This window comes from Cyrtonyx montezumae, unplaced genomic scaffold, assembly GCF_038088225.1.
Source record: "Cyrtonyx montezumae isolate F1298 unplaced genomic scaffold, pur_monq_1.0 scaffold_8, whole genome shotgun sequence".
In the NCBI taxonomy this organism is placed as follows: Eukaryota; Metazoa; Chordata; class Aves; order Galliformes; family Odontophoridae; genus Cyrtonyx; species Cyrtonyx montezumae.
In genome coordinates, this window is record NW_027072089.1 from 88,873,172 (window position 1) to 88,897,284 (window position 24,113).

General features: G+C 41.9%; 1 protein-coding gene across 5 annotated transcripts in view; it reads left to right on the top strand.

The window, feature by feature from the left end:
- Positions 1–24,113, top strand: part of NFATC1 (nuclear factor of activated T cells 1) — a 116,490-nt gene that overhangs the window by 6,929 nt on the left and 85,448 nt on the right. For all 5 annotated transcript variants that reach the window (XM_065753014.1, XM_065753015.1, XM_065753017.1 and 2 more), the window contains exons 2-3: positions 1,110–2,208; positions 10,611–10,770. In XM_065753014.1, coding sequence (XP_065609086.1) covers positions 1,110–2,208; positions 10,611–10,770 — 1,259 coding nt within the window. The remainder of the gene's footprint in view (positions 1–1,109; positions 2,209–10,610; positions 10,771–24,113) is intronic.

Consider the following 24,113-nt stretch of genomic DNA (forward strand, 5'->3'; position numbering starts at 1 on the left):
CATCTTGGAGGCTCGTTTGTGTCCGCAACGCTCTTGGGACCAGTTCATGTTGGGAATAACAGGTTGACTCCTGACTGTGCATCAGTCAGTATTAAGAGCTGCCCAACTGCTCTGGCACAGCACACTGCTGTCTCTGGGAGGCAGAGAGTGACCTGTATAAGGCTTCAGTGCAGGGGGGAAGGAGCTGGGGGCATGTTGATTGTGGGCCTCCCAGCAGGTCAGTGGGGGGCTGAAGTGAGGATGATCCTAAAGGGCCAACTCTGAGGGGCTGGTTCTTCATAGCACAGCAGGTATGGAGGCATGCAGAGATCTGGCTGGTTCCCTGTGCTGTGTTGTGATCAACACAGCAGGTTTTCCACAGCCATCGTGGTATTGCTTTAATGCACTCAGAGCTGTTACAGTGTTAGACAGTTGGCCAAGTGTGTACTCCTGGCAGCCTTTAAGCATGGCATGTGCAAGAACCAGGAATTTCAGTGGGATTTTGTTGCAGAGTAGCAAAACATCCATATTTATCTTCTACCTGTTCTGTGTCAGTTGGGCGAGAGGAGAAGTGGTCCCAGAAACCAGAGCAGGTCAATAGATTCGGCTTGTTCCAAAAACCTAGTTAACTTGGACTGGTTGGAAACTCACTGTAATGGAAATTTCAGTTGTATATAATTTTTTTAGTAGAATGCATTTCATCATAGGCTTTGTTATAGTCTGCCTCCACTTTTTTCCTTCCCCCCCCCCCCCCCGTTTTCTGTGTATTCCAGCTTTTCAGGGAGGAATAAGGCTTCCTATGTAAAAACACATCTCTTGGGCAGCAGTGTAGTCTCTGAGTGCTGACAGACCCTTGTTATTTTTTTGCTCAGAAGGGTTTACATAAATGTCTTCAAGACAGCCTCAGTCCATGTAAATTCCCCTCCCAAGACAGCTTGTCTTGTGCTGCTCAATCAGTAGGATTTTCAAAGACATGACCTTTGATTTCTCCCTTAATGCTTGTGGGCTGTCAAGGAGTGTTGTGCTCTTGTGTGTTTTGTCATGTTCCTCCATTCCAGCTTGATATGTTATTGAGTATTTACGTACAACGCTTCATATCATTCTTTTTTGTTTGTTTGTTTGTTTTCCAGAACACTATAATTATACATCTTCAAATGTAAATGCTGGCTTGCCTCTAAATGTGGCACATTCCTCATTGTCAACTCCATGTCATGGCCTTCAGACATCAAATCCCATCATTTCAGTTGTCCCATCAACAAATCATCCTTCTGGATATGGAGGACACATTGACAGCGGGGCCTCTGAGTATTACCTGCCTCCAAACATCAGACCTAATGGAGCTCCAGCTCTGGAGAGCCCTAGAATTGAGATCACTTCTTACATGGGACTTCATCATAACAACAACCAGTTTTTCCATGATGAGGTTGAGGAGGCCATCCCAAATGCCAAGCGATCACCTTCCACTGCCACTTTGAACTTACCAAACCTTGAGGCATACAGAGACCCATCCTGCCTGAGTCCAGCTAGTAGCTTGTCTTCCAGAAGCTGCAACTCTGAAGCATCTTCCTACGAGTCCAACTACTCATATCCATACACTTCACCACAGACCTCTCCATGGCAGTCCCCTTGTGTCTCTCCGAAGACCACTGACACAGAGGAGGGGTATCAGCGTGGCATGGTGGCCTGCACTTTGCTCAATTCTCCAAGGCACTCGCCATCAACATCTCCCAGGACAAGCATCACAGAGGAGAACTGGCTGGGAGCTCGCAGCTCCAGGCCTCCATCTCCCTGCAACAAGAGAAAGTACAGCCTCAATGGCCGTCAGACCTCCTACTCACCACATCACTCCCCTACGCCTTCACCACAGAACTCACCACGCGTGAGTGTTACAGATGAGACATGGCTGGGGAACACCAACCAGTATACCAGCTCTGCCATTGTGGCTGCCATAAATGCTCTCACCACCGACAGCACAATAGATATGAATGATGGGATTCCCATCAAATCAAGGAAGACTGCCATCGACCACACCCCATCCATGACTCTCAAAACTGAACCGGCTGGCGAGGATCATGGGACCATATCGCCAACTGCCGATTTGTCACCAGAAGACTTCTCTAGCTTTCAGCATATCAGGAAAGGAAACTTCTGCGAGCAGTACTTGTCTGTGCCACAGCATCCATACCAGTGGGCCAAACCAAAGTCTCTGTCTCCCACATCATATATGAGGTAAGTAACCCAGCTTAGAGGACAATCCTGCTAATACCTTTATTGTATTCTTTTATTTCCTTCTTCCCCTTCCTGTATCTGCTTTCTGCCAAATCTTCCCATTGATTCATTCCATTTAGATGTTTACTGTGATGCTGCCTCTGTTGTTGGTATGGCATGACCATGAGTAAATCCTTGAAAAGTTAAAAGGCCTTTCCAGGAGTTGATTGTATGTTGGTTGTGAACGGGAATATCCTATTTCCAGACTGGCTCCAATCCAGCCAGTCTGGAAATAGGATATTCAGGGGTATTCAGAATTTTGTCAGGTGGCAGATGAATTTGGTACCATCAAACTGAGGTTTTACTTCAGTGGTTCATCATATCTTAATATATTTTTGTTGCAGGAATAAGAGATGTTCCCATTGTTTTGTTATAGACTGTGAATGCAAACAGAATGGGAATGTGGTTCTTGTACACATTGTTTCAGCATTTACTTCATCTGAAATTTCATCTGAAAGCTTCTTGCCAGTCTGCGTTGGACACTGGTTTTCTTTATTTCTTCCCTTTCCCACAATATTTTTTTGTTTAAAGTAGAAAACTTCATGTTACACCATATTGCAGCCCAAAAGGCCAATGGTATCCTGGTCTGCATCAGAGGAGAGGTGGCCAGCAGGGCGAGGGAGGTGATTATCCTCTCTACTCTGCCCTTGTGAGGCCTCACCTGGAGTACTGCATTTGAGTCTGGGGCCTGCAGCACAGGAAGAATGTGGAGTTTTTGGAGAGGGTCCAGAGGAGGGCCACGAAGATGATCAGAGGGCTGGAGCACTTCTATGAAGACAGGTTTAGGGAGCTCGGCTTGTTCAGTCTGGAGTATAGTAGACTGTGGGGGAACCTCATTACAGCCTTCCAGTATTGAAAGGAAGATTATAAACAGGAGGGAAATTGACTTTTTATGTGGGTAGACAGTGATAGGACAAAGAAGAATGGTTTTAAACTAAAAGAAGATTTAGCTTAGGTGTCAGAGAGGTTTTTCACAGAGAGTGGTGAGGTGCTGAAACAGGCTGCCTGGAGAGGTTGTGGAAGTCCTATCTCTGAAGGTGTTTGAGGCCAGGTTGCATGGGGCCCTGGACAACCTGATCTAGTACTTGATCTAGTGGTTGGCAACCCTGACTGCAATAGGGGGTCTGGGACTTGATGGTCCTTGAAGTCTCATCCAACCTAAGCCATTCTATGATTCATTCAGTGATTCTGTGTAATGTTGTCCCTCCCTTTCCTCATTGCTCTCCATCTTCTCAGTGCTGTCTAAGCTCCTTGCAGGGCCTTGGACCAGCTCAGCACTGGGAAATGTGTCCATCCCATTGGGTCTGCTGGATCCACTCAGAGGTGAGCACTCTGTATCCACCCAGCAAATATGTCAGAAGCCTTCTTATGTATTTAAAAAAAGCCATTTGTGTTTTACCAAAGGTGTAAGGAATCTGAGTTCATCAGGATGACAGGACACTTTCTTTTGTGTCTGTCTGTTTTCTGCAAAATACTTCAAGGGCAACAATGCAGGAGCTTGATCAAACATCCTTTTTTATCTCTCTGTTGCAGAGAGCTGCCCTTACGTGCTTTGTTGTAGTCCGTCAGAAGGCACCCAGCATTCCTTTGTGCTAACACAAACAAGAAAGGTGAAGCGTACGAAATGGAGCCCCACTACATTGTGTATTTAACATTTTTTCCACTGTTTTGGTCTCGTATAAAATATGTTTCCTGGTTTGCAATATGTTTCCATGTGATCTCATTAACTCATGCTCTAGGGCAGTTGGAAGTTACTGTCAAAATGTGATTTTAAGTAATTTTACCAATCAGATACACTGGCCATGTTTCCTTCCACCAAAAATACCTCTAATTTTATGTATATGAAAGCGCTGGGCAGCTGAGCACAGACGTCAACAGGATCACAGCCTACGCAACAGAAACTATGTTATTTTAAATCTTTCCAAAAAAACTGATTGAGAATTTGTCACAACAGATCTGGATTTTTTTCCTGTTATTTTACACATCTGTTCTATTTCAACTGCTGGGATTTAAGGGGTAGGTTCCAACAAACAACTCAGTCTCCAAATTCTACCTGATTGTAATGATTTTGAGATAACCATATTTGATTACCTCCTCTGTCTCTTCCTGAATACACAATGCACTTTCATCAAAAGCAAGTGTGCCTTGGAAAATTGCTGATGATTTCCCTCCTTCTCTTCCTCTCCCCTGTATTTGAGAGCAGGAGGAATAGGCTCCAGCATCACCAGCCGGGCACGTGGATGTCTCTTTCCCCATGTTTTTTATGGCAGGCATTAATCTAAAAAAGGAACAGTGGTTTATTTTTATTTTTTTTATATTATTGCTAAAACTGATGTTGTTTTAATTTCTCACAATTAAAACTCAAACAGTTTTAGTATTTTCAAGTGCTAGAACAACAAGAAATAATAAGAGTAGAGAGTAATGCCTGGCTCAGTGGAAATACAGTCTTTTTATGCTTCAGATTTCTTCTGATATCTGAAGAGGACTGTGCAATCGATCAGCTTAGAAGCTCATCCTAGATTGCCAGCTGTGGGCTCTTCAGAGCAGGCTTTGGCTGACAGGGTTCCACCAGCATGCAACCGGATTGCTGCACGGCAGTTGGCGTGCAGGTGCTGACTCTGGTGAAAGAAAATGAGAGGGTAGATCCCAGGGCTGGCATGGGGTTGGCACTGGGCTTTGTCTCCATGCTTCAGCTGCCAACTAATGCTCTTGGGTCCAAGGCTTTGCATGTAGAAAATATTGAGAGACCAAGTGGAGATTTACATGGGAAGCTTCAGAGCCAACCGTGAGGTGGCAGTGGCAATCATACCTCTTCCAAACCTCTGTGTACCAGGAGAAGCATTCTATCACCTGCCATTTGTTGTACAGGCAGGTGATACTCTGTATTTCTCAAACCATCCCTGAAACAATTGCTTTCTTTTTTCTGATACCATTGTATCACTTCTTTCTCTGTGATTCAGAACCTCTCATGGGCAAAAATGTCAAAAGCAACATGGAAGTACAGAACTTGACTTCCTTTTGGATGTGAAGACAGTACCAACAAAAAAGTGCTTGGGACTCTTTCAAAAATTAAGATTCCACTTTTTATTTCTTACGCACTCATTATCATATGCCACATCATTATTTACTTTAGCAGAAAGGATCGGCGCTCATGAAAATGCTAGATTTCTGTGTATCTTACATCATTTCAGATCTTCCTCTTTTGCTGCTCTTTTTCATTAGCACAACTTCATATTCATTGAAAAGTAACAGCTTTATATGCTTTAATCAGTTTAATCCAAAAAGAAGTAGTGTGGCTGGGGGAAGGGGAGGAGAAACAGTTGGGTTTGTTGGTCACATGTATGGCATGTATGAGGTCTGCCACCAAAAGGAGCTTCCAGGAGTAGACAGGCAGTTTCAGTTCCAGGTGGCTTATGAAAGATCCCTACAGTATTTTTCAGTTGAAATCCACAACTTTTTTATCTGTGGTCTTTTTTTTTTTTTTTTTCAGCCTGAAAAGTAATGCATGTAAGTTCTTGAACCCTCAGAGAGAGACATGTAGTTTTACATACAGAGTCTGTGATTTGCATATGGAGAATGTGTGGCTGGATATCTGTCTACCAGTTGCAAAAACACATTTTGCTTTTATCTGTGTCAGTGGACTTGTTTATTATTTGCTTGGTTTTTGTTTTTTTTATTCCACTTTTGTGACTGTGACAGTATTAAACTCAAGCATTCCAAAATGATTCATTGAGGTTTCAAATGGTATGATTTTCTTAAAAAAATATGATTTTAATGTGTTGTTTTTTTTTTCTTTTGTCATTGTTCTTTTAATTTATGGACCTCTTGGATATTTTTTTTTTGTTTTGTTTAAATAGGTATTTTGATCTAGCTGATAAAAGAAAGGATAACTTTACTTGGGAAAAGTAGAATTTCCCACAAAATTATTTTTTATGAAGATGGAAAAGGACCATCACAAATGTGTCAACACCAGATTTGCTGACTGTGCATTCATGGCAAACTTCTGTGTTTATCACAAACCTGAGGAAATTATTCAGACAAAGCAAATGCTGAGCTGTCACGGCAAGGTCCAGAGAGATCGACTTTTGGCTAAGTGCTAGTAACCAGTTCCCAGGACTAATTGGTGTTAACTGGGGGACAGTGGAGAACCTATCCAGTCCTTTCCTCTTCCCTTCTTTGTTCATGCTGCACAGAAGCATCTTCAGGCTCCAACAAGTTGAGTCTGCCACCATGTGGTACCAACTTTTAGTTACGTAGGTCTGCTTGGAAACCTTTTTGTTTGTTTGATTTAAATCCTCCCCACACTTTCTTCTGACTGCTTTTCATTTCACTTAGAGACCCCTGAGAGCTCTTTATTAATGATCTGCCTTCACAAGCTCATTTTAGCACCATGTGATACTAAATTCAGAGCAAGTGGAGATGCGACATGAGCCACTTGCTGCTGTCATTCCTGTGGCAGTAGTTACTTGTTCTTTCTCAAAAAGTCAACAAATGAAGAATTTCCTATGCAAAACTGTCTCTGAATATTATCATTTAGAATGGTCGTGTTGTGTATTATCTATCCATGGGCATGATGATGACTTGTGCTCTTGGAGCTCAGAATGAGGAATGCCAAAGCTCTGCATGGACTCCATAGAGGAGCAAATTGCTCTGCATGTCAGTGAAGCACAGCCAAGTCTGGGGTGGGACACAGCATCTATTTTAACAGCTCTCAGCCAAGTTGCTCAATTGTCAGACAGGAAATTAAAAAAAAAAGTCCACTCAAAGGTGAAATGTAAAGCAAGTATACTTCTCAGACCACAAGTCAGCAGGACCAGCTTTTTCTTACACTTCTGAAAAGCGTTCAAGGATTTTTAACAGCCACTCATTTTAATGTGAGACATATAATAAGCAATAAATCATATCCATATTTGCAGTTGGTGTACAGTTGAAGCAGGAGCAAGATTAGCAGCATGGTAGAAGATTTGGCAGTCCTGTGGTTTCTCTAGTTTATGCCTTTATTTCTAAATGAGCACTCATAGGAAAAAATAAGTTCAGTGGAAGGCATCAAGTCTCAGTCATACTCAGATACGCCGCTTGCCTTACTTCAAGTGTTCAGAAACACTTTCCACTCTTCTTGGGGCAGCAGCTTCTGCTGCTGTCATACCACTGTCTTTGGTTGATGACTCTGTGCTATGACACTTGAAGAAGCTGGATTCATCTCTGTTTGAGACCAGGAGTTGTTCCAAAACCCTTTGGACATTCGCACAGCCAAGAGCAAAAATGCTTCCAAGTGTTTTGCAAGTGACCTTGTGCATCTAGTAGCTTATGTGGTGAAAATGTAATGTCAGTTTAATTCCCAAATGCGTAAACATCAAAGTGGGGCTTAAACACCTTTACAAAAGTTTAGTAGTTTTCAGCTTTGTTTCCTCTCTGCATATATTCCAGTGAGCTGCTTAATATCTTTTCTTTTTCTGCCCTGTAACTTGATAAATCTTTCTGCTAAAGGCAGAAGTCAGCCAGACTCGATAATCTGTTTATGATTTAATCATGTTGTGTATCTGGCGTATGCAAAATAAATCACAATTCATCTGTTTTGTAATCTGATTTATGTAGGACATAGTTATACTGAGCAAGTTTTTACAGTCTTACACCAGGTTTTGTGAACCTGCCTTGAAACAATCATCACTCTTTACAACATTTTGAATGTATACTTTAAGATTTATTACAATGTAGAACAGAATGGGACAGATTTTCAGTTGGCAGAAAATTCAGTCAGAGGGAAATGCACCAATGTCTATTTGATATGAAGACTGTGTGAAGGTCTTTTTTTCCTCTTTCCCTCCCCTTCCTAGTTGAGTGGCTCAACTTCCCTCCATGTGATTCTTGCAAGTTGAAGTAGTTTTCAAATTGATAAAGTCTATTTGCAGCAACTAGATTTCAGTTTACCACTACACAATTTGCTAGGTGATTTTTTTTTCTTTAACCACATTTAGCTGCAGGAAATTAAGTGCATGGTGAAGATAACCTAACATAGGAAATAGCTTTGACAACCCCAGCCAATGGCACTGTCAAATGCATCACTCTGCTTCCTTTATCAGGAAAACTGTCATTAATTATCAATTTATAACTGGTCAGGTGGTCGTTTGGAATTTTGATGATAGATTGCAGGCCAGCAGCAAACTGTATTTTCATGCTTTATTTGAAAACATGAAATTTACAAATTAATTATATTGGCATTTTCAGATATTAATTTGAAAGTGTGTTGTGTTGGTTATTTTAAGAGGTTTAATTAGTCATGGAACTATTCTTAGTTCCCTAAATCTTAAAAAATAAGTGCTCTTGTGGGCTACATGCTGCTGCTTAGAGCAGTCCTTTTTAATGTAATGTTAATGTTTTTTTTAAACAAATAGATGTTATCCCCTCAGGGAAAAAAAATAGAAGAAGAAGAAAAAAGAAAAGCTCAATCAAATGAGAATTTACTTAAAATCAGAAACATCTATTCTGAAATGTATGGTGATCATCACCAGGAGAGATACAGCTGTTTTGCTCGTGCCTTGTCACTCACCATTACTCAAATATGGCTTGTCCAGATTTGTCCTTAGAGATTTTCAGTCTAAAGAATGTGTACCTAGAGCACTAGACAAGGGCCAATTGCTTATAATTTTTAGGTGGCTCTTAGCTCTCTTGCTGTGTGTGACATAGCAGAAGAGCATGAAAAAGGTGCTAGTGCCTCTCCTGGACATCATTTGTTGCCTACCTCAAAGCTTACCTGGATAAATTGTTCATTCTTAGTGCCTTGAGCAGTGCCTCACTGCTCAAGGAGCATGGACTTGTGTCAAAACACCCATCTCCTTGTCCCCTAGGTGGGCCCTGTGTTCTGGGGCAAGCCTGAAGAGAAGAGCAGCAGGAGGCTTGGGGTGCATGTAGGTCTGGGATGTAGTGCCTCTGGTTGATCCTCAGAGGCTCCAGCTTTCTCTCCCCAACAGAGCATCATGACTGGCTGCAGTGGCACAGATGGTGTACATGGAAAAGTGTTAGCTGTGAGATAATGTCCAAACTGACTGAGTGTAAAGCAGCCACCATTTACAGAAAATTTGTTACAGAGGTTGGGGATTTCTGTAACGTATGCAGAGCTTGTCCATAGGCATTCAAGTTACTGAAATAGGCAAATTTATAGGCAGTGAAGAAAGATAATGTTGAAAATCTTGGCATCACCTAAGGTCCCATGAGTGCACATGCACGTGCACTCTAGCAGATACAAGTGAAATATGCTGGTGATAAGCACTGAATAAACATTAAAAATGAAAAAAAAAACCCTGATACATGCATGTAATAAATATACTCAGCACAGAAGCTGTGCTGCATCCTCTCTCTCCCTTCCAGCCAGCTTTCTATGGTCATCATCATGCCGCTTGTACCACATTGGTACCAGGGCTGTGAGGGCAGGGCAGGGAGCTGTTACCTCCCAGCCAGCCAGCCTCTGACCAGGCTCCAGATCATAAAGCTTTTTGCTTTGATTTTCCAATCAATACATTTGTGTACTTTTTCAACAACATTTGCTCGTTTCTTTTTCATTTTCCCCAGAGCATGTGTGGCATTTCTTGCAGCTGAGCTCTCCTGCCAATGTTTTCAAGTGTGGTTTTACTCTGGATGTGGGTTTCTAAGAATGACACTCCCTCACTATTGCGTACTGTCAGTTCTGCTTGCTTTTGTGACAGTAATGAGTCCTTAATATTTTACTAATTGCTGAGTCAATACAGAGCCGGAAGAGTGAGCTGGATTTTCTTCTGGCTCGTGCGTCATCATTGGTAGGATTTGTAACCACATTTTGACTTCGGGTCTTGCTTCCTTGTGGTGTGTGAGAGACTGGCTTTGCTTTGAGACCCTGTTCTGTTGTTTCCAAGAAAGCTGGGAAATGGGCTTCTTGTTATTTATGCGCTGCCTATGAACTATGCAGATTTGTTTAAATCCATTGTTTTAATTAAATATTTAACTTCTCCAGAGATGGCTTAACATTGTCTTTCACAGGTGAATACTCTCCCCTGAATTCCTCTCCATCTTTCTGCCTACCTTTGTCCTTTCGATTTGAGAATCAACATATTAAGATGCTTGTAAGGTGCCTCTTAATGTTTTTCCATTTTGTTTACAAATTAGATAGCATCTGAACTATCAAATATGCTTAACCCATAAATCTTCATAAAATAACCATTAGCTCCTAAATTACTTATGTCATGGCATTATCCATTTTGATGAAATTTTGAATGTAAGATGGTGAAGGATGAACTGTGAAACATGGTCTCCAAAGTAATAGCGCTGGATGCTTGTGGTATGTTACATTGTACTTGATGTTAATTTTTAATACTTTTTCCTTTCTATTATAGCCCATCACTGCCTGCCCTTGATTGGCAGCTGCCATCTCACTCAGGACCTTATGAACTGCGTATTGAAGTGCAGCCGAAATCCCACCACCGAGCTCATTATGAGACAGAAGGCAGTCGAGGGGCTGTGAAGGCATCTGCTGGGGGCCACCCTATTGTACAGGTACCAAAATGTGCAGTGGAAGCACAGGTTGTTTGTCTTGGCAGTGTTTGATGAGCATAATGTATTCTCCAAACCTGGGAAGTGTGATAGGAAATTTTTCATGTCCTCAAAGATTACTGTGTATGAGCATGCCTGTGGAGTGTATTTTACGTATTTTAAACTTGATGGAGTGAGCCTTTGTTACAGATAAAGCAATAGCATCCGTTTGCTTTCTTCGTTTCCTTCTCCTGACCGTTCAGTCAGCAGTCCTAGCAGTGTGAATATGGCACAAATATGTTCCTGCTTTTCTGTGCATCGATACACAACTTGGAGATGCTGGAATGCTGTGACTGTGGACCTGTCTGCGCAGTTAAATTCCGGACATGCAGTTTATACTGGAATCAGCTGGAGAGGTGTCTCAGTACATTTAGTCCTTAATTTGCGGTTGGATCTAATCAGAGCTGTGAACACATGTTGGAGGGCAAAGCCATAGCAGTAATGTGGAAGTATGTCGCTGATTTAGATATTGTAGTGTGCAAAGCATGGCTTTACGAGTTTGTACTATTTAAACCCTTCCAGCCACGTTGGAAAATATCTGAGGGAAGTCTGAATCCAGTTTCATGAATTCTATGAAGCTCCGCAGTTACTGTATATAAAAGCATTTAATTTAATAACACTGTAAGCTGACCCTTAATTCAGTTACATGACTAGTCTTATTCATTTTTAAAGGAGTTTTCTCAAGGAGCAGGAAGAACAAGATTTAGTTGTTTAGAAAAAGAAGAAAGAAGTGGGAGAGAGCTAGCTATACTTGTCCCTCCTCTGTGGCTCCTTTCTTACCCCGAAGTTAATTTGTCAGTGCTCTCTGCCTGGGCTGTGACTCTCTGTGCAGGGGACCCCAGGTATTTCCACTATCCTGGCGCAGCAGGCCCCACAGATGTCATGGCACCATCTGTGGGAGCAAGGCACAAGCTGGCTCTGTGTTCAGCCTGGCTTTATGCCACAAATCTTCCTGTCAGAGAAGCAGTGTTAGAAGAGGCCGAGTGGCAGAGAGTGATCTGCAGGGGCCGTGTGTCTGTTTGTTTGCATTAAAGCTCTCTTAGCAAGCACACAGCTCGGAGGAATGCTGCCAGTTTGAAATGACATTCAGCAGGGAGTGCCATTACAGATTTTGTGTACTAGTGCGGCAGCTAAAAACAGAAAGTGTGGCAGAGTTGTCAGCAGCAAACACAGTTTGCTCTTCATCTCTGCCAAAACTCATCAGTAACATGGGATTATGGAAGTGATCTGCTGAAAGACTAAAGGTTTTAGCAGAACACTTGTGAATTATATTAAAGAGGGGTTTGTGACAGTGCACTTGATGACAATTAATACCTACTCTGCTTGTGGCTTGATGCAAGGAAATGTGAATGGGGACACGTCAATTCACAGTGTCCTGTCTGACATTTACAGTTTCCTACGTGCTCTTTGGAAAGACTGAATGTGATGCCAACAGTTAATTGGACTAAGTGCATCCAGACATTTCCCCCATCATCCTCTGTCCCAGCCTGTAGGGAGTGTGCGTGCAGCTTTCAAACACAGTGTCAGAAGAGAGGAGAAGGGAGGAAACTGTGGATGGGCAGTAAGGGAAAAGGGAGGAAGCAGCCAGTCCAAGCCATGTCAATTGACTCTACCGGTTTAATAAAGATTAATGTATTTTTCTGTACTTTTACTACAACCTGAACATTTTTTTCTGTAAAAAGAGGGCCAGGGGAAGCTCCTCCATACTGACATTGCCATCCTAACCAAAGTTATCTGTTTGAGGAAACACTTAACAGCTTCTGATTTAGTCCAGAAATGGATGGATGAATGTCAAAGAGAAAATACTAACAAATAAAGAAAGGAAGACTTACTAGGGAGTAACTTCTGATAATTTTTCAACTGACCAAAGCTTTAAAATGCAGCTCTGAATCAACATATTTCCAGGTGCTGCAAGCATTTGAGCCTGGGCTTTTACTCAATTCAGTCACATAAAAAGGAGCCCAGGCTTCCAAGCTCACTGAGGTGAGGACTGCTGCTGACCCACTGTAGCAGCAAGCTTGGCAGGCTCTGTGGGCTGCCCGAAGCGGCACAGTCCTGCCCTGACCTGCTGCTGGGAAGTGACGCTTGCTTTTGCCGTCTCTTCATCAGCTGCCTAGGGCTTGCTTACTGGAGACTCCCGCAGGCCGTCTCTCGATCGGTTTCATTCCAGCAGGATTTCCTTTGGATGTTGTTTTTGCGGGATGGCTGCACCCTCCCTCCTGTGCTTAGGAGTGTAAAGTTGCCCATGCGTGCTTTTGCTGAGTCCTGTAGCATGATATTCCCATCTCATGCGTTTTCCCCATGCCTGTGTGGATATTTGGCTGCCACAGCAGCCCTGAGCTATCACTGTTCTCAATTGCTAAACATTTTGAGAGTGAGGTGAGCCAGCGCACCTAGGGAGCTAAAAATGCTGCAGAGCACTGGCAAACAAGGGGTGCTGGGGAGCAATGCTGGTGAGCTCATGGCTGGCACTAGCTTTTATCTGCTGGCTTGTGGAAGTATTTTGCTGCCTGTAATTGCCTCTGGTGATTTCAGACTGCGGTACTGTCCCCCTCTAAGACAGAGTCTAGCCAGTGGCCCAGAGGGCTGCAAGTATCACATGGGTGCCTGGGGATCTGACCACTCTGGGATTGGAATCAAGCCTACTAGCCTGAATATCTTTTGAAATTTCTTAAAACATCTTAAATATTTCTTCCATTTGGACCTGTCTTCTAGTCTTTGTTTTAAAAGTGGCTGTGAACAGTTGCACAAGATGGACGTTACATTCCAGCCAGGTATGACTCTGTTTCAGCTGTAGGGAAGTAACCTGCACATTAAAGTTTGGGATCCCAGGGGAGTGATGGCACCAGATTAGAAATATCTGGTCTGCAGTTATTCTAATTAATAACTCCTCTTTGGGATAAGTCAAGTACTTTGGCTGCTTGAGATGGAATTTTTACAAGCAGGGTGTGGTATATCTGTGAGATAAAGTCCAAGTACTCAAGAATGTTTAATTAAAGCATATGACTTACTCCCATGGGAGACTGGACTAAAAGGTGAAAGAAAAAAATTCACAGAATGGTCAAATAAGCACATTCAAAAGTCATGATTATGATGACGATTATTTTTTTTTTTTTACATGAAATATGCCAGGAATTTTTTTTTCCTAGTCCAATCTCAATATGAGATAGATAAATCAGTTAGGAAAGGGGGAGAAAATGATTTGTAGGGGTGGTTTTTTTTGTTTTTTTTTTTTTTCTTTTTGTTATCTAGATACCTAGCATTGGCCTGGATTTGTATCCTTATTGGAAAAAATATGTTAATATTGAAGATACAGTGAATGCTGCTATGCTTTTCGCTATATCGCATGCTTTGTAGTGGGTTACAGGCTGCCTGTGGTTTGTATGCTCCAGTGTAGAATTTGATCTGAGCCTGTGAATAGATGAAAAGCCTGAATTCTCTCGTTTTGTAGGTTAAAATAAATAAATTAAAAAGTAAAGTAAAATATTCATCTGCTGATTTACATTGTCAAAATGTCTGTGCAAGGAGACCTACACAAAAAAATTAGGCTGTGTCTTTTCTGCACAAGATCTCAAAACATAGAATCACAGTATCACGGAGTAGCTTTGACTGGAAGGGATCTTAAAGATTATCCAACCCACTGCCATAGGCAGGATTGCTACCCACTAGATAAGTTTCCCCAGGGCCCCATTCAACCTGGCCTTGAACACCTCCAGGAATGGGGCACCCACAACTAATATGGGCAGCTTGTTCAGTTGCCTCAACTAATATGGGCAGCTTGTTCAGTTGCCTCACAACTCCTCAGTAAAACACTTTCTGCTAGTATCTAATCTAAATTTCCATTCTTTCAGTTTAAAGTGATTCCCCCTTGTCCTGTCACTATCTGACTGTTTAAATAGTCTTCTGTTCTCCAGACTGAACAAGCCCAGCTCCTTCAACCTAGCTTCATGGGAAAGTGCTACAGTCCTCTGATTATCTTTCCAATCCACTTCTGGTCTTGCTTCAAGAGCTCTGCGTCTTGTGCTGAGTACCCCAGGTTTGGACACAGTACTGTAGATGGGGCCTCACAAGGACAGAACTGGGGAAGACAATCACTTCCCTTTCCATGGTGGCCGCCTCTCTTTTGATGCAGCCCGGGATACAGTTGGCGTTCTGGGCTGCAATTTCACACTGCTGGCTCATATCCAGCTTTTCATTCACCAAAATCCCCAAGTCCTTCCTTGTAGGGTTGCTCTCAATGAGTTCTTTTTCCAGTCTGTACATGTATCTTGGATTTCATTCAATCTTGCTACCCAGGTCATTGATAAAGATGCTGGAAAGCACAAGTCCCAAGGTGGACCCCCTGACAGACACCACTTTTCACCAGCCTCCACCTGGACATGAGGCCATGTACCACAACCCTTTGGCTGTGACCATGCAACCAATTCTTTATCCACCAAGTAGTCCACCATTCAAATTAATGTATCTGCAATTTGAAGGTATGAATATGATTCTGGACCTTATCAAAGACCTTGAAGAAGTTGAGCCACTAGCCACCACAGATACCTGTCTGACTCCTTTCAGCTTTAAGGCCCAAGAGCTATGAATATCTTGTGTGAACTCCTTAGAGAATATCAAGCCATTGTATCATCAGGGGACTGTAGTCAGTTCAGTGAGCTGCAAATGCATTCAGATTGTGGTATTATGTTTGAACGTCACAGCCTCATGTAGTACTGCTTCACTCACACTGCTTCACAAATAGTAGACAGCATGAGGTAATAGGGCTGTGCAGTTACACAAATGATATGGGAGGAAGAGAGAAATTAACAGCTAAAAGGAAAGGACTGGAAAGAGGTGTTCACAGCTGATGACAGGAAGGAGATGAAAGGATAAAGACTCTTTCAGGCAGTATAGGGCAAGTCCTTCCCAGCAATACTGTGTTGCTGTGCAGCAAGGGTGAGCTTGTGTTTCATTTTTAAATGCATAGTATGGGATTTCTCATATACCTAGAGTTTGTGTATAAGTGCTTTCTTGCTAGGGGATCCAAAACACTTTAAGAGGCACAGTCACCAGCATTACTGGATGAGTCAAGGGAACTGGAGGAAGAACAATCTATGGTGGGTTCAGCTCCTGGCAGCCTGACGCCTGACCAAGAGGAGTGGATGTAGAAGAAGTCATCTTAACCATTTTCCCCTTACCACTCTTCATTGGTCAGAGCAGAGAAAAGGCTATATTCCTGTTAGCAAAAGAAGATTTAGTTTGTGGTACCACAGTGGACTTCTACTCTGTGCTGTTTTTAACTTCCTTATAGAAGACAGCATCATCCTTTTATCCAGATGGAAATATAATCCTTTCTTATGTGATAATATAAAGACACTAGCAAGCACCTGTTAGCCAGGTTGCAATTAAAAGCACAAAGCCATGCAGCCTGACAACAAATCAAATAGGGAACTTACGCTTTATTACCTTACTTTAGACAGCCTTATTCTTCATAAGAATAAATCTAAGCAGAATGGCTTTTTCGCTTTTTGCATCGATATAGTTAACACTAACCTCAAACTAGCAGGCAGATAATCAAAACTGAAAAGTAGAATGATTTGGCAGATGTTTTAAGGCTGTTATTGCTTCTATAAATCCAACAAATGGAAGAAAGCCCACAGAAAGTTTTTTTTTATTGCAGCTTTTCATCATTAGAAGATCATATTTTGGGAAGAGGGGAGTTTCTCTTTTTTGGTATTTTATATAAAACTTGGTCCCATAGGGCACTTCTGTACAGGTAGCTTATGGCCTGTCTAGGAAGGGCTGAGTCCAGAAGGGAGCCACTCTGGGAAGAGTGTTGCTGTCAGCCAGGGAGAATTTAATGACCCTGAAAACGCAACTTCAACTCTGATTTATGAATGGTCTTGGGGACAGGCCTCTGCTATTTAGAGCAACAGCCATTACCAAGTGAATAAACAGAATTTCCACCAGACAGCACTTGGGTGATACACTCCTTTTAAAATGGTGCCTCACCCACGCTCAGCCTGTCTGATTCTGTAGGACATACCCTGGCTGTTAGGATGAAAAGGTATTGAATTTGGTTTTTCATCCTGAAGGATTTAGAACAGCTTGCTAGGTTTACCTTCAGTTCAGACTCACAGTTCAGACCCAAAAGCACAGGTTAATGGTGGTGTTGGAAAGTCAGCTGTGTGCTTGGAATGGTCTCTGAATCTTACTATGGACCAAGTGTGTTTGCAACTAAGTGCCTTTGAGTCTCCTTTTTTCATGCTCCTCTCTATTTCTTGCTTAACACATAGATTTCTTCTGCGTGGGACATGCACTGCCCCTGTTAGCACAGAGCTAAACACAGCAACAGGACCCAAGGGAATGGCATGGAGCTGTGACAGAGGAGGTTCAGGTTGGATATCCAGAAAAAGTTCTGAGCTGAGTGGTTGAGCCCTGGAACGTGCTCCCCGGGGCAGTGCAGTGGCCATGGCCCCAAGTTGCTGGAGTTCAAGAAGTGTTTGGACAATGTTCTCAGATAATAGGATTTGAATTTTGCGTGGTGCAGTGTGGAGCCAGGAGTTGGACTCGATTATCCTTGTGTGTCCCTTCCAACTGAGGATATTCTGTTTCTGTAAATCAGAGGCATCTTCTAACTGTCCTGTGGTAGTTACTGATAAGATGCAAACTGTGTTGTTACTGGTTTCATGGTACCTCTTTTACATAGATGAGTGAATGTTTTCCATCCTGGTTATACCTAGCAAAGAAGCAGAGGAGTCAGCTTTATCTCATAGAGCCATCACTTCTGTTCCCCTTGTCTGATGGTTTTGGTGATGAACGGCTCACATACTCTAAAAGTCTGGGAACAGTGTGATGCAAGTCTTTGTAAGGCCTAGAAAAATTAAGCATAAAAATAGTAGTCTTTATTTTCTCATGTCTCATTCACATTGCCCTCATCTGTCATGCTATGTCAGTGAATTGCTTGCAACACATAACATACTTTTCTGAATGCTGTCTGAAAGGGTGATTTATCATTATTTTGGAAGCGTTACTCAAAAAAGTGTACTGCTGCTCACCAGGGAAGAATCGGGACTCAACCTTGAATATGCTTTTCTTGTCCTTCCTTTCCATCCCTCATTCTCACCTGTTTAATATTGCATAGCCCTTGCTAAAAGTTGTGAATCCTGCGTCTCATGCTCTGTCTGAATTTTCTTTCTGGAAGTTGTTGCTCACCTTTATCACAGGTGGTCAAATCTAGGTATAACAAAAAATAAGAAATTTGTCCCCTCTCTGTTCTCTACATGACAAAATAAGATGAAAATGTTTTTGTATATGTGGGACTGTCTTCCAGAGGGTAGTTGTCAATGAAGACAGAAACAAAAGAAAGTGATATAATCAGTGACTGGCGTAGGCAGTTTCCTCGCAGCAGTGCATCTGGAAAATACCTATACAACCTGGGCATCTGTGTTACTGCAGCAGCTGGACATCTGTATTGCTGCTGATAAGGCTGCTGCAAATGCACCTGCAGAACTGTGCTCCCAAGTCCTTTCTTTGTGCTCACTTTTGAGATGTACTAGGGCCCAGGAACCTGTAGTGTGATCTGTTCTTTTTTATATTTCCTCCAAAGAAAGAAGGAAGTGGTTCAGATTGAATTATATGAGAAAAGTAACAGCCAGTGGGCTTTCTTGGGGGTTTTTGGAACATTTGAAGTCTTAAAAAATGGTTATAATGTGAAAACAATATTAGCAGTAGTTTAATTCATTCTCTAATACACAGGTGTCCAACCTTCTGGCTTGCCTGGGCCACACTGAGTGACGAGGAAATGTATTGAGCTGCATATACATAAGTTGCTCTGAAAGTAATGCTTCCTAGTTATTTCCATGGAAACAACAACAGATACAAAGAACACAATAACAATATTTGATAGAGAAAAATTCTCACCTACAGAACATCATTTTTCAATATAGTCACCACCATTAGCTGTGCATTTTCACCAGCCATTAACAAGAGTCTGCATGCCATGCTTATAAACATCTGCATCAGTGCATGTGACCTCTTGAGGTCCCTTCCAACCCTTATGATTCTATGATTCTGTGACACACTGTTGCTGTTGCTGCTACTGAAATGCACCACCCACTGCCTCAACTGCTCTCACATCTACTATTTGGTCTTCGTAAATGTTCAGCAAGTGTCAGCGAGTGCTGGTGCCCTTTTTTGCACATGGAGGAATTCAGGGACATATCTTTGCTCCATACACACTTCCATGTCAAACCCCATATTGTCAGAGTGCCCCTCTGCTGCCATCTCTAACATGGCAACAACATGTAACAGAATTTTGGTGGGAAGGTTCACCCTCTATTGCCAGAGCACCAACATCCACCTCTGATGAGCAAAAATAACCACCAGGAAGCATTTCTTTTGTAGCAGCCCTTATAAAATACACGATATCAGTAATACAGAACTAAAAAAAATAACTTTTAACATTTTGCTCAGAATATTAAAATAGAATATTCTTCTCCGGTGAGACAGGGATTAGGAAAGTCTGGTAAAGAGACGTGACCAGCTTTTTGAGTTGAATATCTGATTGTAACTCTGTACATTCCATTTGAAAATTTGCAGGTGGTGTAATCAACTGAAAAGGATGTCGGAAATATAAATCGATTTTTTTTTTTTTTCGTTTGCAATCTCAAAACCTATTCTCAGATTCCTTTATGAAAAGAGAAAGCCTGGCTGCGTGTGCTTCGCTGCTTTGAGCCCTGCGTGTGTGGCCGATGCAATGCACGCAGCTCTTTGCCGGCTCTTGAGTCAGCAGCACTGCGTTCCCCCGCCTCGCTTTCAGGCCACGCGGCGCTCGCAGCGTTCCGGCGCTTCGGCTGATGAGCAGGGATGGGCGCAGAGCAAAGCCCGTACATGTGGATGTGCCTGTGCTAATAGATCTTTGTCTTTCGGGGACATGATTCGAACGCCTGAGCTATTCAAGTTAGCAAATAGCACCTGCATCCTCCTAGGGATCACTCTCTTAAAGGTTTACTTTGTTGTTAGCCTTCTTTTCCTAGTACATTTGTGGTTGTAGGCACCCTTCCACTGAAATCAGGGTGAACACTTAAAAGTGATTGGAGTGTCAACATTAGAAGGCCACCGTTCTGCAGACTTCCCTGAGTTTCAGTAGCTCTCTTTCTACCTTACCATGCTCTGGAAAGCAGTTGCAAACGTTTCTGGTTAGTGAAGAGAGGCTACCAGTAGTGCTACAAATGGGCAATTGCTTTTCTAAGAATACTACGTGGGTAGATGAACATTTTGTTTGCCTCAAATTAGCAGAACTCAAGTTTTAGAACAAAGAAACAAACAAACAAAAAAAGGCATTGAAAAAAAGACATTGGTGCATTCCAGCTTAGTGCCCCACACTCAGCACTTCTTATATGAGAATATGTATATTCTTATATGAGAATATGAAAATATATACTTATGTTCTTATGTAAGTATATACTTAGGAGTTACTTACTGTAGTTAATTTAGCTAATTTTAAGAAAATAATTTGAATGGATAAGAGACTGAGGACTGGGTTTAAAATTACTTTGCAGGGAGTCACTTAGGCAGTGATCTGGGCTTGAGGCACAGTTACTACTTAATTCTGTTGTCAGCAGTTTTGGTTGTAATTTAGAAGATCTGCACCAATGTTATCAATCAGCAAATCTGCTCCAGACCTGTCAGATTATTGCATATTTATATGGGCCCAAAAGCTGAAATGAAACACAGTTAAAATTAAAATGCAACTTTACCAAAAGCCAGATGCTTCATTATGAGCTGTGCTAACCTACCTGCCAAATACTTCTAACCTGTATGAGGCAAGTGATTAATTTTTTACAAGTCTGCCTCGGCAACTAGACATCTGTCCTCTATTCCTACAAGTAATGTCTCAAGGCAAACAATTTATTTTTCTTCTTAGTACTCCAAATTACATAGAACACCACAAAAATGATATTGAGTGCATTCTGTATGAAGAAGTAGCAGGGCCAGCTCATATTTTAGGTCACTTTCACATCAATGTAACTCCATTGGAATAATTTCTGTTTTAGTCTTTCTAATTTTGTGTGTAAGAAGAGTAAAATCACATCTGTACTATACCTTATAATCTGGAATGTCATTATATGTGGTAATAGTGTAGACTTTCCATTTTAATCAGTCATTGTTCCAACTAACAGACTGAATCGTTGGAAAATATGGTGTCAAATTACTCAGTTGCTCTCTAGAAGTATGTTGCAGCTTTCATTATGAGCCCGGGTTTATCTCTTCTTTCCCCGTGAAGAATAGCTTAAGAGGTGTTCTTTGATACATGCCGTGAAAGAGAGATGATCCATTACAGCATATGCTATATAAATATATAGAAGTGAAGTACGTTGCATGCTGTCAGTTGAGCAAAATCAGATAAACTTTCTCTCTCTACACATGTTTAAGATATAATTCAGCAGTTGTATATTTTCACTAAAACAATTGAAATACACTAGTGATCAATTTACTTGCACATAGTAAAAATAATACAGGTTGCAGACAGATTTGTAATAAGGTTTTTAAACACCTGTTTTTAATGTTTCAGTACCCAATAAAACAGAGAAACTCCTGGTTGTGGTTTGTATGCAGACATAATGTACATTAAGGATTAAGTCTACTGCATGGGTTTCAATTGGAGCCACATGAAAAGTAAACAACACTTGCAGGCATGGCAGTGCTACATTTTTGGAAGTTCCTCAATATTTCAGTTACCTACAGCCAAGTCCCCTTCAAGAAATTTTAATCTTTGTTACATTGATAATACAGCGTTGCCACCAAATGCTACTCTCACTGATGGTAATGGCAAAAATCCATCTCACTAGAGAGAGCCATCCACCGTTACCACATGAAATCACACTTGTGCAAAAATACAGTTCTGGTTAAAAAGAAAAAATGCAAGCAAGAATGAGCAAGGTGATCTTGCTGTTACAGTGCAGCATGGCATGAGTGCATCCTTAAATTTTAATAAAGTGGGATTAAATGTTTAACATGAGCTTGAGTTTTCTGCCAAACAAGTACACATTTGTAAAGTGTCATTGTTTCTTGTCATCCACATTACTCAGCTGCAAAATGTGGATTTAAACACTTACACTGTCTTGCACCTGAGCTGCATGAGAGTGAGTATCACACATGAGCATGTGAGACTGCCAACTGCCTGAAAATGCCATTAAAAATGGAGCAGGCTGGAGAATCTGTGCTCTGCCCTTGCAAGCCTCTTTGCTGGTTTTCGGGATATTCATTAGATTTTCCTTCCTAAAAATCTGGCGTACTTTGGATATCAGTTTCGGGGCTTATCCCACATATGCCTGTTTCGTTGTAGTGGTTTTCTGGTGAAAGCTGTTACCTGGATCCTCCTTTTCCTCAGTCCTTTTGATTTTGAGGTTCTCTAGGATGATTTCATCTTTTTGTTCTTCTGTCATTATGCTGACTCTCTCGCCTGTCTGTAAACATCTGATTTCTGCATGAAGTCTCCATGTCTCTAAAGCTTTAACTGGATGTCTTGATAGCAACTCAGGAATACTCTAACCAAAATTTTCATTGCTTAGCAAAATCTTCCCATACTTTCCTCTGTCTGTGAGAGAGATGCACCTTTCTTCATATCATTTAAGTCTGTAGTTTTGATCGGTCACTGAAGTCTGCTGTATTTAGCCAGTTCCTGTTCCTGTGCCTCCTTCACGGTAGCAGTATCAGCCTATCATACATGTTCTGCAAAGGTTGTCCATCTTTGCTGTACGTAACAAGACATTCATTTTTATCCCATTGGCTCTCTGCCCATGAAAGGATAGCGGCTAGTGGCTAGGAAGTCCACAGCAGATTGTGGCTCTGCAAATAAGTAAATAAATGGAAGAAAGTGGGTTGGAAGAAGGTTTGCGTTTCATTTCTGCAGAGCTGCTCAGAATGAAACTCTAACCCTACTTAGGGGCAAAGGGCTAGCCTGGAGTTTTTGTTTCCATCTCAGTGTGTTCATCTGAGGCTGTGGCTTGATTTAGCACTGCCATGAGAGGATCTGAGCCTGGGATGATCGCAGTGTGTAGGGATTAGGAGGCTCAAACAGAGCTGCATGGAAGAGCTTGCACAGCAGCTGCCCATGCTTGCCTCGGGCCAGGACTACCAGCTCTTCAACTCTCCTGTGTCTGCGTGTGGGTACATAAGGCTTCGTTTACAAGCTGTGTTTTGGATGAGACCAACCATTGCCAAAGCAAGGGCTGGTGCATAGGGCTGCATACACTGGGAGGGTGCTGGCTATGGGGTAAGGGACAGGATTCTGCACAGGTGCTGCTAGCCTTGTGCCAAACACAGTGGGCAGCTCCAGGGAGCCACCCCTCCCTGGAGATCCTCGCCTAGCGTGTTGTTGTTATGATTGCTCGGGAAATAGTTTCAATATGTTTTTTAGATCTGAGATGCTGTGTCTTGCATTGTTTGGCTTGAAAGCTGCTTGACTGGTTTTAGAGAGTGGCTATACATGCACAAACATCAGCGTGATTTTTTTTCTTGGTGGAAAGTAGGAGATTCGCAGCATGTTTTTAATTAGAATTGCTCATTTAGTGTTTCACTGCAGTGTGTTCTTTAGTAGAAAGATAATTTAATTTTCTTTGTTTTGGAAGATTTCGTGCTTGTCTGTGTGAAATGTCTTTATTTACTGTGCCTTAGTGTGCTTTGTGCATAGCTTTGATAGTGAGTAGAGTCAAAAACAAAAATTTCCCTGGCTTGTATTATTCTCCACCTGCTGTGGCTTTTAATACAGTTTCATTGCTGTGTATGTACCAAGTGCCTTCATTTCTAGAGGAAAAAGACCAGAGAAAATAGGCAGAGCATTCAAGTTAGATTTAGCAGTAAAACTCTCATTCACTTGAAGAGGAATAGCGTGCCTAAAAGTCAGTGAAGTGCTGAAGAAGGGTAACAGTGGAGGGGGTCAGCTTAGTTTTTCCACCTTGGATATGTCCCGGAAGATAGCACTTGCTGGGGTGGAAGGAGGGGGAAAGGCAAACAAAATGCTGCCGCTCTTTTCAGAGCTCAGTGTTTTAGTATCTTGTACCTCCTGTGCCACAGAAGAGAATTTCATTTGGTTGAAAAAGTACAGGACACCATATTGTCTTGTTTCTTTGTGTAACACTAGATATTTAGATAGCACCTGTGATCTTTAAAACCTATGTAAAATAAGTAAATATCTGCTAATATTCACAGGAAATCATAAAATGAGTTGGAATGGGCATATTTTTTCTACATTTATGGATTCTGAAAAAAAAAAAAAATCCAAATGGCTATAACATTGGCATTCAGCTTCCTCTCTTGTGATG